The sequence below is a fragment of the Ambystoma mexicanum genome, chromosome 9 (assembly GCF_040938575.1).
Source record: "Ambystoma mexicanum isolate Mex_15411 chromosome 9, UKY_AmexF1_1, whole genome shotgun sequence".
Taxonomy (NCBI): Eukaryota; Metazoa; Chordata; class Amphibia; order Caudata; family Ambystomatidae; genus Ambystoma; species Ambystoma mexicanum.
The window spans coordinates 593,912,658-593,927,129 of record NC_090931.1 but is presented as its reverse complement, the minus strand read 5'-3'; the positions used below and the strand labels follow the sequence as shown (position 1 = coordinate 593,927,129).

At 45.9% G+C, this 14,472-nt stretch overlaps 1 protein-coding gene across 7 annotated transcripts in view; it reads right to left on the bottom strand.

Moving 5' to 3' along the window:
* NCOR1 (nuclear receptor corepressor 1) overlaps window positions 1-14,472 on the bottom strand; it is a 2,268,409-nt gene that overhangs the window by 1,059,122 nt on the left and 1,194,815 nt on the right. For all 7 annotated transcript variants that reach the window (XM_069615218.1, XM_069615220.1, XM_069615222.1 and 4 more), the window contains one exon: window positions 4,010-4,170. In XM_069615218.1, coding sequence (XP_069471319.1) covers window positions 4,010-4,170 — 161 coding nt within the window. The remainder of the gene's footprint in view (window positions 1-4,009; window positions 4,171-14,472) is intronic.

Sequence of the window (14,472 nt, the reverse complement as noted above, 5' to 3'; positions counted from 1 at the left end):
CTTAAGATGGGGTGTGCTGGACCTACATAGGAAAAAGTAAAGTCAATTTCATTTTACTATTCTTGGGAAATGTAGTTCACCCAAGAAAATGTATCTAAACTTTAGGAGAAATCTAAAGGATTTCTCTGTGACATTGCACTGAAGGTGCTGTGTTTCACCATACAAAAAGTAGATGCTTAAGGAGTTTGTCAGACTCCAAAAACAAAGGAAACAATACAAATCGGATCAAAATACATGAGTGAGAGAAAAAGGTCTCCCTCACTCCAGGAATAAAATTAAAAGTCCTAAAGTCCAGCAAAAGAGCTGGGGGTCTCTAAGGTTGTAGGGAATTAGCACAGAAATGAGAATTCTCCTTAACACACTACTACCGACACAAACTAAATCCTGATGCCGAAAGTTAACTTGAATCATCGACCTGTGGGCCTTTCCCGATCAGACCAAGCACAAACAATTGTGTGCCCAACAGATTCCTGAACACCAGCAGTCGGGCGGTAAGTTAACATACCTATTTCTGTCAACCCAGTCTTCCATAGGTTTAAGAGTGTACAAAGTCCTGCCGCTAACTCACTCTTACCTGACTTTTGGTGGTGGAGCATGGGTTAAGGATCCCTTCCCTAGAACTATGCATGAGTATTGGATTGAGTGGAGCTTTACTCAAACTTTTAAGCAACTTTGAGAGACTATAATCATAACCACTGGACCTGCAAATCTCTATATAAACCTACCTGAAGAAGTATATGCTACAAGGCCCAACACCACCTTTGTGTTGGAATTTGTAAGCCGGGGAAGATGTGTTGTGTTTATTCTAAGAGTTCTTTCTATCTTTATGCATCTGAACTACCACCTGTGTTGCACTGATCATTGCATGAAATGTTTATCTATTTTTAAGGGCTAGTACAATTACGGCGACTAAACAAAATGTTACCAGTACTGTTCACAAACCCCGACCCCATTAGTGCGATTAGGGGGAGCAGGGTTTGCAGGGATGTCCCCTGCTCCCCTTGGTCGGGGTATTGTAGGTCAGGGGCTGCAGGGGTGACCCCCGCTTCCATTAGATGGAAGTGGGGGACAATAAAAATGAAAAGTGGAGGAAAAAAAACGGACCTTGTGGCACCAGATTTGACCCACGATAGTGGGTGAGAACTGACAACCCAGGGATACAGGAGAGACGGCGGTACACTTCTAATGTGTGCCGCCGACACGATAAGTGGGAAGGGGGTGGGGGTAGGGAGATGTCAGTCACTGTGATCTATGTGATCACTGCACTGCGCCATAATGGGAGTCAGCAAAATGAAAGTCGACATTATGGGCGGTGCAGTGATCACATAAATCCATTTTTACTAAGGGTGAATGTGTGACAATATTTGGCTGGTATTTTTATTTGCTTGGTGTGTAATCCAAAGGCCTAATAAACGTGTATTTTTATATACTTTACTGTCTAACTGGAATTACTAGTGTTGCTCTGTATGGACTCGTAGAACTAAACTACTCTCAAGCCTTTCCCGAGACCAAGCCTTGTTGCTCTGCTGCCTCATCTTGATTGGGTATGGATAACCTATCACTTTAATATAGAGTGGTGTTAGGACTGATTTTCTATACTCTGGCCTGGTGGGCAGATGTATAGAAGGCCAACCTATATTGAGGCAGGGACAACTCTGGGGAGCTGTAGCCAAACCAGTTCAGGTAGCAGTGAAAGGCGGTCTAGGCTAAGTTCTTCAGAGGTGGTGAGCCTGTAAAGTGTCCACAATGAGTTCACACAATGGGAATCACAGATTACACTTAGACAGGAGGTATACAAATCCAATTATCAATTATTGGCCAAATACACTATAGAAACATGACTACTGACAGGCAGAGTTATCACACACTAGAAAAATAGATTACATTTATACATTAACTTATTATACACATCACATGCATGCAAAGGAAAGGTAAGGTTATATTATGCACTTTATGGCCACATAGAATGATCCCTAACTTAAAAAGGTCCAGCCCTAAATTATCTGGGGCCTTTTGTCCAATAGTTCAGGTTAAATTCCATAGATTCTGTAAGGAAGGAAAAAATGCAAGTATGGTCTCTGGGGTCCAGTGAAGGTTTCCAAGTGTCAGAGCCCAAGTTAAACTAGCTAACAGAAGTTGCGCCAACCTTCAGAAGTCTTGCGCGAGCACGCAATGGCAAAGCCAATATTGTTAGAATTATTTTATTATAAGGCAGCACACATATAATGCGAGTTTTGGGGGCAGGTAAGAACCACTGTAACTTTACCACCGTGCTCAAATTCTTTCTAAAACTTGGCAGGTCGGTGGAAGAAGGTCCAAACTCGCCTTTCCCTCTGTCAGCCTTAGACCTTGATTCGCAAGGGTTGCAGGTTCCAGCAGCTCTCTGGTTGGTGTCTTTGGCTGGTGCAAGGACTCGCGAGTGAAGAACTTTGTAGAAAATTATGCAATACCCCTCTCAGGACTGGCCAAGACGCAGGTAAGCAGTTTTGGATGGTGGTCACCGCAGCACGGCAACGTAAAGGGACTCAACTGCCACAGTCAGACTTTTCCCTCCTATCTCGGCTCCATTTGATGCTAGGACGTCAAAATGTCACAGACGTGAGTCTTGTAGGGCAAGCTGAGGATCCCCAATATTCCAGGCCTAAACGAGGAACGGTGGCTTCTGCAGCGCTGTAGCCCAAACTCTGAGCTGGTCAGCCACTTGTTGGCCCAGGGACACTTCCAACAGCTCTTCTTCGCAGGGCACCGTGCAGGCATCTGGAATGGATATTCCCCTCCACTCCCAGGGCTGCACCGCCTTCACTGACTGCTAAAGATTCTCATCAAGATAGGGCTCCTGCAGGACAGCAGCAGAAGTTGGTAGCCAGGCCTCCCGATGTGTCTCCACTTTCCTCGCTGGTCTCACAGCTGGATAGAAGTCTTGGCTCGTTCAGGTTTCTCTAGGATCTCTGAAGTGTAGGTGCAGGGGTCCTCTTCTAATCCAAAAAGCCTGGTAAGGGCAGCTGCCATCACTAGCCAATGAAAGAAATAGCCCAAACACACACCCTTCCAGGGGTCCAATCAGGACCACTGGCGGGAAAACTCATGCATATGACTCAGGCAGTCCCAACCCACATCCTGCCATCAAACACACACGGCCCTCCAGCAGCCCAGCAAAAGCTTCTGCTTTCCCGGGCACTGGATATCCTTTTAAGTATTTTCCTGGCCCCTCAGGCCAGGAAGAAGGCTAAAGAACAAGATGGCCAAGGTCATGCGGCCATGTTTGGACACTAGCCACAGTTAGTAGCCAAAAGTGGTAAATGCGTTAAGGCTAAAACGAGAAATCACCAAAATTGGGGGAAAAGTCACTGCTGCCACCACAGCTTATCCTTTTAGCACACCTAGAGTAACAAAAAATCCTCTGTTAGTCTAGGGCAAAACCAAAAGTGTACCCCATTGTACTGCAGTGTAGCTGCATTGTGCAATGATAAAAGGTTACCACAAGGGATACAAAGTAACCAAAAGTAGTAACACAGTAACACCACTAAGGGAAACAATGTTTCCCAGTACCGACAGCCTGAAGGACGTGTCAGTTTCCCCATAGCATATGAGCAAAAGCCAGTGCAGTGAAGCTTAAGGCTTCAAAGTACTGCAAAAGAGTAGGTTAGCATAAAAATAAAAGCACAATGTTTGGGGGTTTATAAAGATGGAAATAAAGATGCTGTAAAGAGAAATCTTTCCTAACAAGTGACCTCCCAAAATGCTCCCACCAGGTCTGATTTTGAAAATCCATCTTAATCAGAATAAGGTCAAAGCTCAATAGATCAAGAAATTAAGTAGTCTTTTTGTTTGCTGGTGACATACAAGCCATGTGTTCAATCTGTAATTTAAAAAGCATTTACAAACGTTTTCAGTTTCCAACTTCACTGGTCATCAATAACATGCACAACTTGGGAGAGGAGAAAGACCATCCATTAACAGAATTGTACTGGCCATGCCTACAAAATGCATGGCGAGATACAGATCCTACCTGTGAAATGGATCCTCCCATGATGAATGAGGGCTTCTCTGGCTGCAGTGAGGTTTTGGAGGATGGAATAAGCGGGGGTGGGGGCCGGGTAGGGCGCGTTGTAGGTAGTCTGGCACCCTCAGGGAGGTTTGTGATGACTTGATGCGGAGCAGGCTGAAGGACTTTTGAAGAGAACAAGAATTTTAGAACTATTAAATATCCCAATCTCAATAGCTACCTTATGAGTAAAACTGCATTGGTGTGTGCCAATTGTAGATCTATTATCCATACATACCCTAAAGCAAAACAACTAGATATTGAGCATTTAGTGTGCAATCTTAAATGAACAGGCCATTATTCTGCAGGACCTATAAAAAGCTCAGTTTAACTTTATTTGGCCATTAGGCCATCAAAGTAAAACATATATTACATATTTTTCATATACATTAACAATTGCTCAAAGTGACATCCAGGTTTCTGGGCAGTGAGAATGGCAATATCTACAGTGAACAATGAGAAAAGTTTGTTCAACATTTGTTGGGAGGGTTTTTTCTAATTCGCTTTCTGGTACAGGACTTGGAAAAACAAACCGAGGGTTAGATGAAAACGTTACTTATCCATAGTAACGTTCTTTCGACTGGATGTTCCGCCCACGTAGTCCTCATCTTTGATATTCAAGTCTGCTTGCAACTTGCTTTGTAAATTTTTTCCATAGGGTCGAGTGTCGTGCAGCGTCAAATTGTGGTCCTCGACAGTCTCTATAGTGTCCCTCGTGATGTTGATGCTGGTATATAGAGCATGCACGCTGACAGTTCTCAGTTCTTTGTTTTTTTCCTCCTTTAATTAGCATGCTATGTTATAGGAGGAGATAGTCTTGACATTGCAAGAAAGGAAGGTGTAAGACAGGGAAAATCTAGGCAAGAGAGGAGGGCGATGTGGAATATGTGGGAGGAATATAAAGTCGAAAGAACGTTACCACAGGTAAGTAACTTGTTCTTTAAATGGATTGTATCCTCCCACATATTCCTAAGCAGTTCAAGTAAACAGAGAGTGCCAAAAATTCACTTAGAGGAGAGCTTTGTCAAATTTGGCCTATCAAGAATCCACACAGTAGAATTTACTAAATGTGTGAAGGGACTTCCATGTTGCCGCTCTGCAAATATCCTTCACTGGTACACCTCTTTCTAGTGCCGATGATGAAGCAGCCACCCCTCTAGTGGAATGAGCCCTCAGACCTTAGGCGAATACTTGCTTGCCAATGAGTAGTTATACACATAATCCATCTGGAGATGGTTTGTTTTGTGACCGCAAAGCCCAATCTATGACCAGCATAACCAATGAAAAGCTGATCATCTTGACAAATACTTGCAGGTCTTGTAATATAGAAACGTAGTACCCTTTTCAGGTCTAGACGAAGTAGTCTCTCTTCCTCCTGTGGTGGATGAGGAGGAGGATGAAAAGATGTCAGTACAATACGTTGTGCCAAATGAAATTCTGACAACTATTGTCAGGAAATGAAATTATTATTATTTTTTATAACGCGCTCGTACACAAATGTTTCCGAGTGCAACCAGGCAAAGGGAGGGGAACAAGGGAGAACAAAAAAAAACAAAGAACAGCGATCGTACTAGGCCCAGTGACATTAAGAAAGCGCAATTGCTTGGAAAAGGGAGAAGTGGAAAGTGCGGAACAGAGGAGAAAACAGAATAAATACTAAATAAAATAAATAAGGCGATAAATCGTGGTAGTGCAAGTGGCAAGTGATAGATTAGTCAGATAGGATAGATCTGATAAGTGCAGAGGAAAAGTGGGAAGGGGCCTGTATGGGTACAGATACAGAACCCCAGTGCAGGGGTGGCCCGTAGGCAGTGCAGGAGGGTGGCAGGGTGAGCAGGTACCTGGGCCCGAATGACAGATGGTAGCCAGGTGCAAGATGCCAAGAGAAAAAAGATTGAGAGAAAACTGGGAGGCTTTTCCAAAGGGTGACTACAGCCGAAGACCGATATCTACCCAGAGCTCGTTTCTTTGCAAAACGACTAACCCTGAGGGAGTTAGAAGTAAAGTAGTGAAGGGCTCGAGAGTGGAGGTATTTACGGAGGGATAGTTGAAGGTATTTTGGACCCAGGCCCCAGAAAGCCTTGTGGACAATGCAGAGGGTTTTAAATGTAATTCTTGCATCCACTGGGAGCCAATGAAGGGATTTCAGAGCTGGAGAGATACGATCCCAGGGCTTGAGGCCAAGGAAAAGTCTTGCGGTCCTGTTCTGGATTAGCTGTAAACGGTGGAGAGTGGAGGCAGGTAGATTTGGAAAGAGGCTGTTACGGTAATCAAGCCTAGAGAGAACCAGAGCTTGGGAGACAGTGAGCTTTTGAGGGAAGGAGAGGAAAGGCAGAGTACCTCTAAGGAGATGCAATAAAGTTTGACTTCTTGGAGACGTCAGATGTGTGCGGAGAAGGAAAGTGTGGAGTTAATGATAACCCTGAGGTTCTTAGCCTCGAAGGTGGCGGTAGGAGGAGGGCCAAGGGAGGCCGGCCAGAGAGTGAGGGTAGAGGATGGAGATGGTGTACCAATGAGAAGGATCTCAGTCTTGTTGGGATTTAGATAAAGATCATTGGCGGCACACCAATTTTGAATGCCGATTAGACAACCGGAGAGGGGGAAGGAGAGGAGGTGGCTGAAGGAAGCCTGAAAATGAGTTGGGTGTCACCAGTATAGCACTGGAAATTTGAGCAGAAAATGGAAATGCAGTAGCCGAGAGTTGCCAGGTATTGATTGAAAAGCCAAGGCGAGAGGTTAGACCCCTGGGGGACACCACAGGTGGAGGGAGATAGAAGATAGGAAGGACCCAAGTTGTACCTGGGAGGGTCGATCAGAAAGGAAAGAGGTCAGCAATGCCAGAGCCTGATCAGTGATAACCAGATTGTCACAGAGACGATTGAGCAGGGTGGTATGGTTGACCATGTCAAATGCAGAGGAGAGATCAAGTAGGATGAGGAAAGCAGGAATGTTAGAGTCAAGGTTGGAGAGCAGGTCTTCACGGATGTTCAGGAGAGCAGGTCTTCACGGATGTTCAGGAGAGCAGGTACCGTGCTTCTGGCAGCTCTGAAGCCAGATTGATGATCATGGAGGGAGCCAACAGAGTCAGAATGAAGATTAAGCTGAGAGATGGCCAGCTTTTCCAGGAGCTTACCCAAAAACAGAGTTGGCCAGACAGGAGGGATCAGCTGTGAATTTCTTGATGAGAGGCTGCACAAGGGAGTGCTTAAGAGGGGAGGGGAAAGAACAAGAGGCAAAGGAGAAGTTGCAGAAATCGGCAAGGGCTGGATCAAGGGTGTCGATGTGGTCCTTAATGGTTTTAGAGGAACTGGGATGGACCTGTTTTGATGAGGCTTTCATAGATCAGACTTGTCTAGCTACCTCATCAGGGGAGAAAAGAGGAATGCAGGAGAAAGAGGGAAAGGGTAGGGAGGGGTAGCTGAGGGAGGGCCAGCAAGCCAAGAAGGAAAGGGAAGAGGAGGGGGAGCGGAGGAGAGGGTGGACAAGATGTCCTGTGTTTTAGAGAAAGTGAGAGGCAAGGGCATTGCAAAGAGCCTGGGAGGCGAGAGAAGGGGTGGAATCTGCAGCAGGGTTGGGCAGCTCCTTGCAGATTTTAAAGAGTTTGGTCGAGTTGTTAGATGCCGCAGAGACGCGGGCCTGTATGTGGACTCTTCTTGGTGCGGACAGCGAGCCAGTATTGCCTTTGGAGAAGGCGGCAGGCCAGTTTGTCAGAGGATGAGCAAGAAGCCCTCCATTTCCTCTCCGCCATCCTACACTAACAAGACCTGCACTTAGCTTTGGACTTCAAACAGAGGATCCTCATGACGGGGGCAAGAGCATCAAGAGTAGCAGAAATAAAGGAGTAGAGAAGGGACAGGGCTGTGTCAGGGTGTGAGTCAGTCTGGGGTGGAGGAGGGGGGGAGAAGGTTGCAGCATTGGCTTTGACTGACACACGCTTCATGGGCCGGATGTCCAAGAAGGTGGGTGGCAATCTAGGAGTAGGCTTGGCTTGGGCGGAGGAGATGGAAACAAGAGAGGAGAGGAGGCAATGATCACTCCAGGAGTGGTAAGGGGAGTAGAGCGGGGGAGGCCGGAGGAGATCAAGACATCAAATATGTGACTAGCAGAGTGAGTCGGGCAGAGGAATGGATAGAGAGGGAGAGTGAATCGCAGAGGTCGCGAAAGAGTGCAGATGAGGGACAGGTAGAATCAAGATGGGTGTTGAGGTCACCAAGGAGGAGTTGAGTAGTTGAGGACAGGAGGGAGGAGGAGAGGTCTGCCAACTCGGAGAGAAGAACAAGTTACTTACCAACTGTAACGTTTTTTTGACTGGATGTTCTTCCCACGTATTTCTCATCTTTGATATATGTTTCATCAGCTTTGGAAAAAATGTCTTGGCAGAGGGCGCTGTGCACGATGTCGTGGCGTCTATGTTCCTCGAGGGTCGCAGTAGCGTGTCGACGTCATCAGTAGTACAAGTAGCTTGTGCTGTGCCCGTTGGCTTCAGTTCAGTTTTTTCGTTCCATTATTCGAGGAACTATTCAGCGTACCCCAGACTGCAGGCTCTTCGGAAAACGCAAAGTGTAATTCATGTAAATTGTATGGTGGGGTAGGCTGGGAGAGGTGATTAGGAATACGTGAGGAACATCCAGTCAAAAGAACGTTATAGATGGCAACTAACTTATTCTTCTAATGGATTTTTTCCTCCCAAGTATTCCTCATCTTTGATAGTCTCCCAAAGCCGTGTCAATTTGTAGGAGGGAGTACCATTTAGTTTTATCATGAATGGAATGGAGAACTGCCTTAGCAAAAAGGCCTTCTTGAGACGGAGGAGTCCAAGCAGTAGTGCTTAACAAAAGTATGCATTGTCGCCCAAGTTGCGTCTGAGCAAATGTCTAACTACTGGACACCCCACTGAAGAGCCGCAGAAGTTGCCATGGCCCTCTTGGAATGGGAATGGCTTTCCCAGCAAGTCTGCTACACTCTCCAAAAGCCAGTGTAATCCACTGGGAAATAGTTAGTCCCTGGTAGTCTTAATTTAGGACCAGTATAATCCACAAAAAGCTGGTCATCCTGGAGAAATTTTGCCATTCTCGCAATGTAAAAACTCAGAGCCCTTTTTGGGTCCAATCTATGCAATCTCTTCCTCTTTGCCCAAATGAGGAGGAGGGTAGAAAGTTGGAAGTGTTATTTTTTGTGATAAATGAAAATCAGAAGCTACTTTCGGCAAAAAAGATGGTTTAACTCACAAGACTACTTTATCCTTCTAGAAAGTAGTATAGGGAAGTTTGCATGAAAGTGTCAAACTCGCTAACCCTGCGGGCAGATGTTAGTGCTACAAGAAGAGCAGTTTTCAGTGCGAATAGCCTCAACGGGCAGGAATGTAAAGGTTTGAAGGGTATATATGTTAGAAATTTCAACACAAGACTTAAATCCCAAGCAGAGACATAAAAAGGTACTGGAGGGTACACGTTAGCGAGTCCCTTCAGAAATTGGACAATTAACAGTATTTTGAAATAAGAAACCTCTTCAGAGGAGCGCTTAAAGATGGAAAGCGCTGCCAGATATCCTTTTATTGTTCCAATCTGGAGCCCCAGATTGGCCAGATGCGGCAAAAAAGAAAACACCATAGGAGTGCCGCATTGAAAAGGGTCCACATCGTCATCTTTGCACCAGTTACTGAATTTATTCCAACAACACCGGTACAAGGATTTGGTTGCTGGCTTTCTGGCTGAAAGCACAATCTCCAATATTTTACCCAGGAGGTCTCAATCCTTCTAGCTCAGCCTCTCAGAAACCATGCGTGAAGGCTGAGTGTCTTGTCCTCAGGATGGAGAACCCGACCTTGCTCTTGCGAGAGAAGATCCTCTCTTTGTAGAAGACGTATTGGAGGGCAAATGGACATGTCCATAAGGTCTGGCTACCACATCCGGAGCAATTGGGATAATAGATTTCCCAAACTTCCTCAACCTCCCGATTACATGAGGAATCACACGGACTGGAGAAAACGCATACAGAAGTGGAAATTCCCAGTCCACCACAAACGTGTCTCCTAGAGCTCCTCTCAGGGGAAATTCGCTTGAGCAGTGCTGATCGCACTTCTGGCTGGTAGTGGTCGCAAACCGACCCACTTGAGGGGTTCCCCAAAGGGTGAAGATCTCCTGAAGGACTTCCTGAGCTAGCCCCCATTCGTGGGAGACTGTGTTCTGCCTGCTGACAGCATCTGCCGCCGTGTTCTGCTCTCCGGCTAGATGAACTGCCGACAGAGATTCCTTCTTGAACTGCCGACAGAGATTCCTTCTTGAATTACCCAGAACCGGCGCTGCATTGCCCCTGTGCACAGTGGTAGTGACCCTACGCCTCCTCTATTGCTGAGGTAGTACATGACCACTGTGTTGTCCGTCATCATCAGGACATTCTTTCCCCGTACAGAGGGCAAAAAGGCCTTCAGCACTAGTCTTATTACCCAGTGAGTGAGACGCCTGTCACTACAATTATCTCCGGCCATGGTTGCCAAAAAGATTTTCCCTTGAGAACTTTGTCTTCACAAGTCCACCAAATCAGGGCCTCAGCTTGGAACTTGCAGAAGAACCGACATGTTCCCCGAATATTGGGACCAATGGGTCCTGAGGGCCCATTGAAGAGATATCATTCGCAATCTGGCCTCTGGCACCAGAAAAATGCAGGATGCCATGAGGCTGAGCAACCTTAAATAAATCGAAGGCCAGGAGATGTTGGGCAGTCTGGAATTTTGCTACCATCTGCTGAATGTGTTGAGCTCTCACTTCGGGGATGGAGGGAGGGGAGGCTTTCCCAGAGGAAGTGTCCAAGACCGCTCCGATGAACTGGAGTCTTTGGAATGGTATCATATGGGACTTCTTGTAATTGAGGGAGAAGCCCAGCCTGTGCAGTTAGTGGCAGGTGATGCTGAGATGTTCCAGAGCCTGTTAGGGAGAACGTTCCCTGATCGGCCAGTTGTCCAGGTAGGTGTAGACGTGAACCCCTCCCTCTCCCAAGACTTGCTGCCACTACCGTCATCAGTTTGGTGAAAACCCTCCCGGAGGTCAGCCCGAATGGCAGAACTCGAAACTGATGAGAACCGCCAACCACAAACCTCATGTCCTTTCTGTGCTTTAGATGGATTGGCACATGAAAGTAAGCATCCTGAAAGTCCAATGATACCAACCATTGATACTGGTGGTGCTCTCCATCTTGGAGTTGGAGAGCCTGAAGGATCTGAGAAAGGGTGACCATCTTGAACTTGTCCTTCCTGGGGAACTTGTTCAAGTTTCTTAAGTCCAAGAAGGGTCTCAGTCCTCCGTCCTTCTTGGGAATGAGAACATAGGGGTAGTACCAACCCTTGTTCCTCTCCACAACAGGTACATGTTCTATTGCACCTTTCTCTAGCAGGGTTAAGATTTCCTGCAGAAGGAGCGGATCTGAAATTTTGACAGCGCTAGTTCCCGGTGGATGATCCAGAGGCCTTTTTAGAAAAGGAAGGCAGTAATCTTGGGATACTGTTTCCAGTGCTCAAGCATCTGAAGTAATGGCCAGCCATTTGTTCAGATGCTGAGAGATTCTGCCTCCCACCAGGGTCTTGTGGGTTAAGGCCTCCGAGTGGCTGTCGTCTTCCTCTACCAACTGAGTAATAAAAGGCCGACCTCTCCAGGAAGATGAGCCCTAATAAGGTTGTTGCGGTTGCCAAATAGAGGCGCTAAGGCATTTAGCCGCCGCTTTGGAGGTCTGCAGCTTCTCTAGACTCATCTGCCTTGCTGCCGAACAACCTCGAGCCGTCAAAGCGCATTTTGAGCAGTCTGGCCTGCACATCCAGTGCAAACCCCGACTTTCTCAACCATGCAAATCTGCATAGCACAGTGCTTGCAGCCATGGATCTGCTAATGCTGTCAGCAGTATCGAGGCGGACATTGGAGACATTTTTAGGAATTCTTAGAACTTCCAAAATGTGTCGTGTAGAAACACGATATACAACTAAGGACATTCATATGCATATCAGAAGGCATCTCACAAATAGACTTGGAACCATTTTATTCTTTTGAATGAATCTACTTTGTGAACTATTAACTCATGTATTTTACTTCTGGAAAATTATTTGTTATCTTGTGTGAAATAGAGAATACTGTAACAAATATATCAAGAAATGGTATTCAACTTACCTGAAATTGTTATTATTTGATGAAGAAAATCTTTTTTGAAGTGATATTTAACTTGCTTTCATTTAACTTGTATACTATCAAAATGTGCACTTCTAAATATATATGAATTGATTTAGCATTGCTTTTGCTATAAAAGTGTGCACAGAGATCAACTTCCACTGATTTTGTGGAGCTCACTTTTTGTCTTGATTAACCGATCTTGTAGCCCAAGATCAGCATCTGTGGCACCTAAATATTTAATTTCTGATTTTAATTATATTTACTTTTAAACTATTGACATTTGTGTGCCCCTCTACACAGTTAATTGTTGACAGTAATTTTGTTTGAGACATTCTCCCATCGCCTCCTCGCCACCCTTAACTAAATTCAGAAAACCATCCCTTTCTTCGCCTTCTGAAATATGTTCAGCCGCCATATTAACCCACTCCCACAGGGTATTAGTAAACTTGGCCAGGGTACAGGTGACATTAGTGGACTGCCCGAGGTAAATACCTTGCGAGCCCATGCGTCCACTTTTTTATCATCTCTATCTGTGGGGATTGAGGGGTAGGGAGACTGCCTGGTGGAAGTAGCAGCCTGGACTACCAGACTCTCAGGCGTAGGGTGTTTGCTGAGATAGTCCGGGTCACTGGATGATGGTCTTTATTTCCTAGGAAAACTCTTGTTGACAGCAGGCCAGACTCTGGGGCTTCCCAGTTAGCTACCACCCCCTCCTTTGAAGGGCCTTTTGAAACGGCAAGACAGGGTCTTTTAAGGGACCTTGGTCCTGGATGTCCGTCATGTCATCCCGTTTGAAAGTTGGTGAAGCCCTACTCCAAGCCCATGTACTCAGTGACTCTGTTCATCAGATTTCCATACCCTGAATCAGCATGGTCTGATGGGTCAGGTTTACCAAACTCCAACTCTGGGGATGTATCAAGACCGCTGGCAAAGTGGAGGGAGTCAGAGATCTTTCAACTTAGACTCAAGATCCATTGGCTCGTCAGGCACTTCTATAGTGCCAAACCTCACTCCTAATGGAGAAACCTCCTCATCTGAAGCGCTATCCTCCTCATAAATGTAGGACATTGACTTAAAGTATTTTTTCAGTACAGGTTTGAATATATTTTCTTGTACCGTTAAATGCTTCGATGCAAACTGTCCACCACAATGAGGGCCCTGATCTGCTTGGAGCCGAAACTGGCACTATTGGGAATATGGGAAAGCACTGAACTTAACAGATATGAGAAAACCTTTCTGGCTGTAGCCCTAGGACTGATTAAAAGAATGATGGCAGCTGCATGGGGTTCAGCGTAGTGCCCCAGACTAAACCAATGGGTGGCAGAAAAGGACTGCTGCATGGCCCTGGAAAGAAGGGTCTACAGAGCCTGGGGTCATCCCGGTAAATTCACAAAGGTTTGGGGGAAATGGGAAGACAGGGATTAACTAGAAGGCAAGGAAGGAAAGCCAAGACCTTGAATGTTCCCCTACAGACTCATCTCATTTTTGTCTTGGAAGGTGGCGCTCTCATGTTAGCAAGAACATGTATGATCTTTAACTGTAATTATGCATAAGCCATACCTTGTTGTGTATTGTTTGTTCTGTTATAAAACAAACAGATTTAACAAAAAAAAGGCATCTTCGAGAAATCTCTCAATTTTGGAGTCAACGCAAATGGCGTCAACAAAATCGAAGGCTTCTCCGTTTTTTGTTTCTTCGCCGGTATCAGAGGTGGAATCGACTGACGCGTCAACGCCTTTGACACCTTTTTGTCGGGTCGAGCGTGTCGAGACTCCGATTTACTACTCTTCTTACCCAAAGTAGTTTCTGACCTTCCTGCGTCGTCCAACAGAGCGGCAATAGTCTGGCTCTTGCAAGACTCTTTTGAGGGGGTTCAAGGGCTCATTCTCAAAGATCAGCATCATCTCTTGCCTAAAGGCATTCCATTTACTGGGAGAATCCGACCTAGTCGGACATCGTATAACCTCATGAGAGAGACCCGATGAGGAAGAGGGAGACCTGTGGTGTCTCTGTTTAGCCTTCTTGGAAGAAGATGAGGACGGTCTGGATCGACTCCTCGTTCAGGACCTCTTTGAATGTCTATGTCGAGTAGAGTCCTTGGAATACCCAGACTTTTTATATTTCTTCGAAGAAACCTTCAAAGCTTCCCTCCCACCACTTATTTACCCTTGCGTTCACAGAGCGCATTCTTAGTCATAGACTGACAAGACCCGCAGTCCTCGGTTCGGTGACTGGAACCCAAGCACTAAAGGCAACGGTGAGGATCAGTTATTG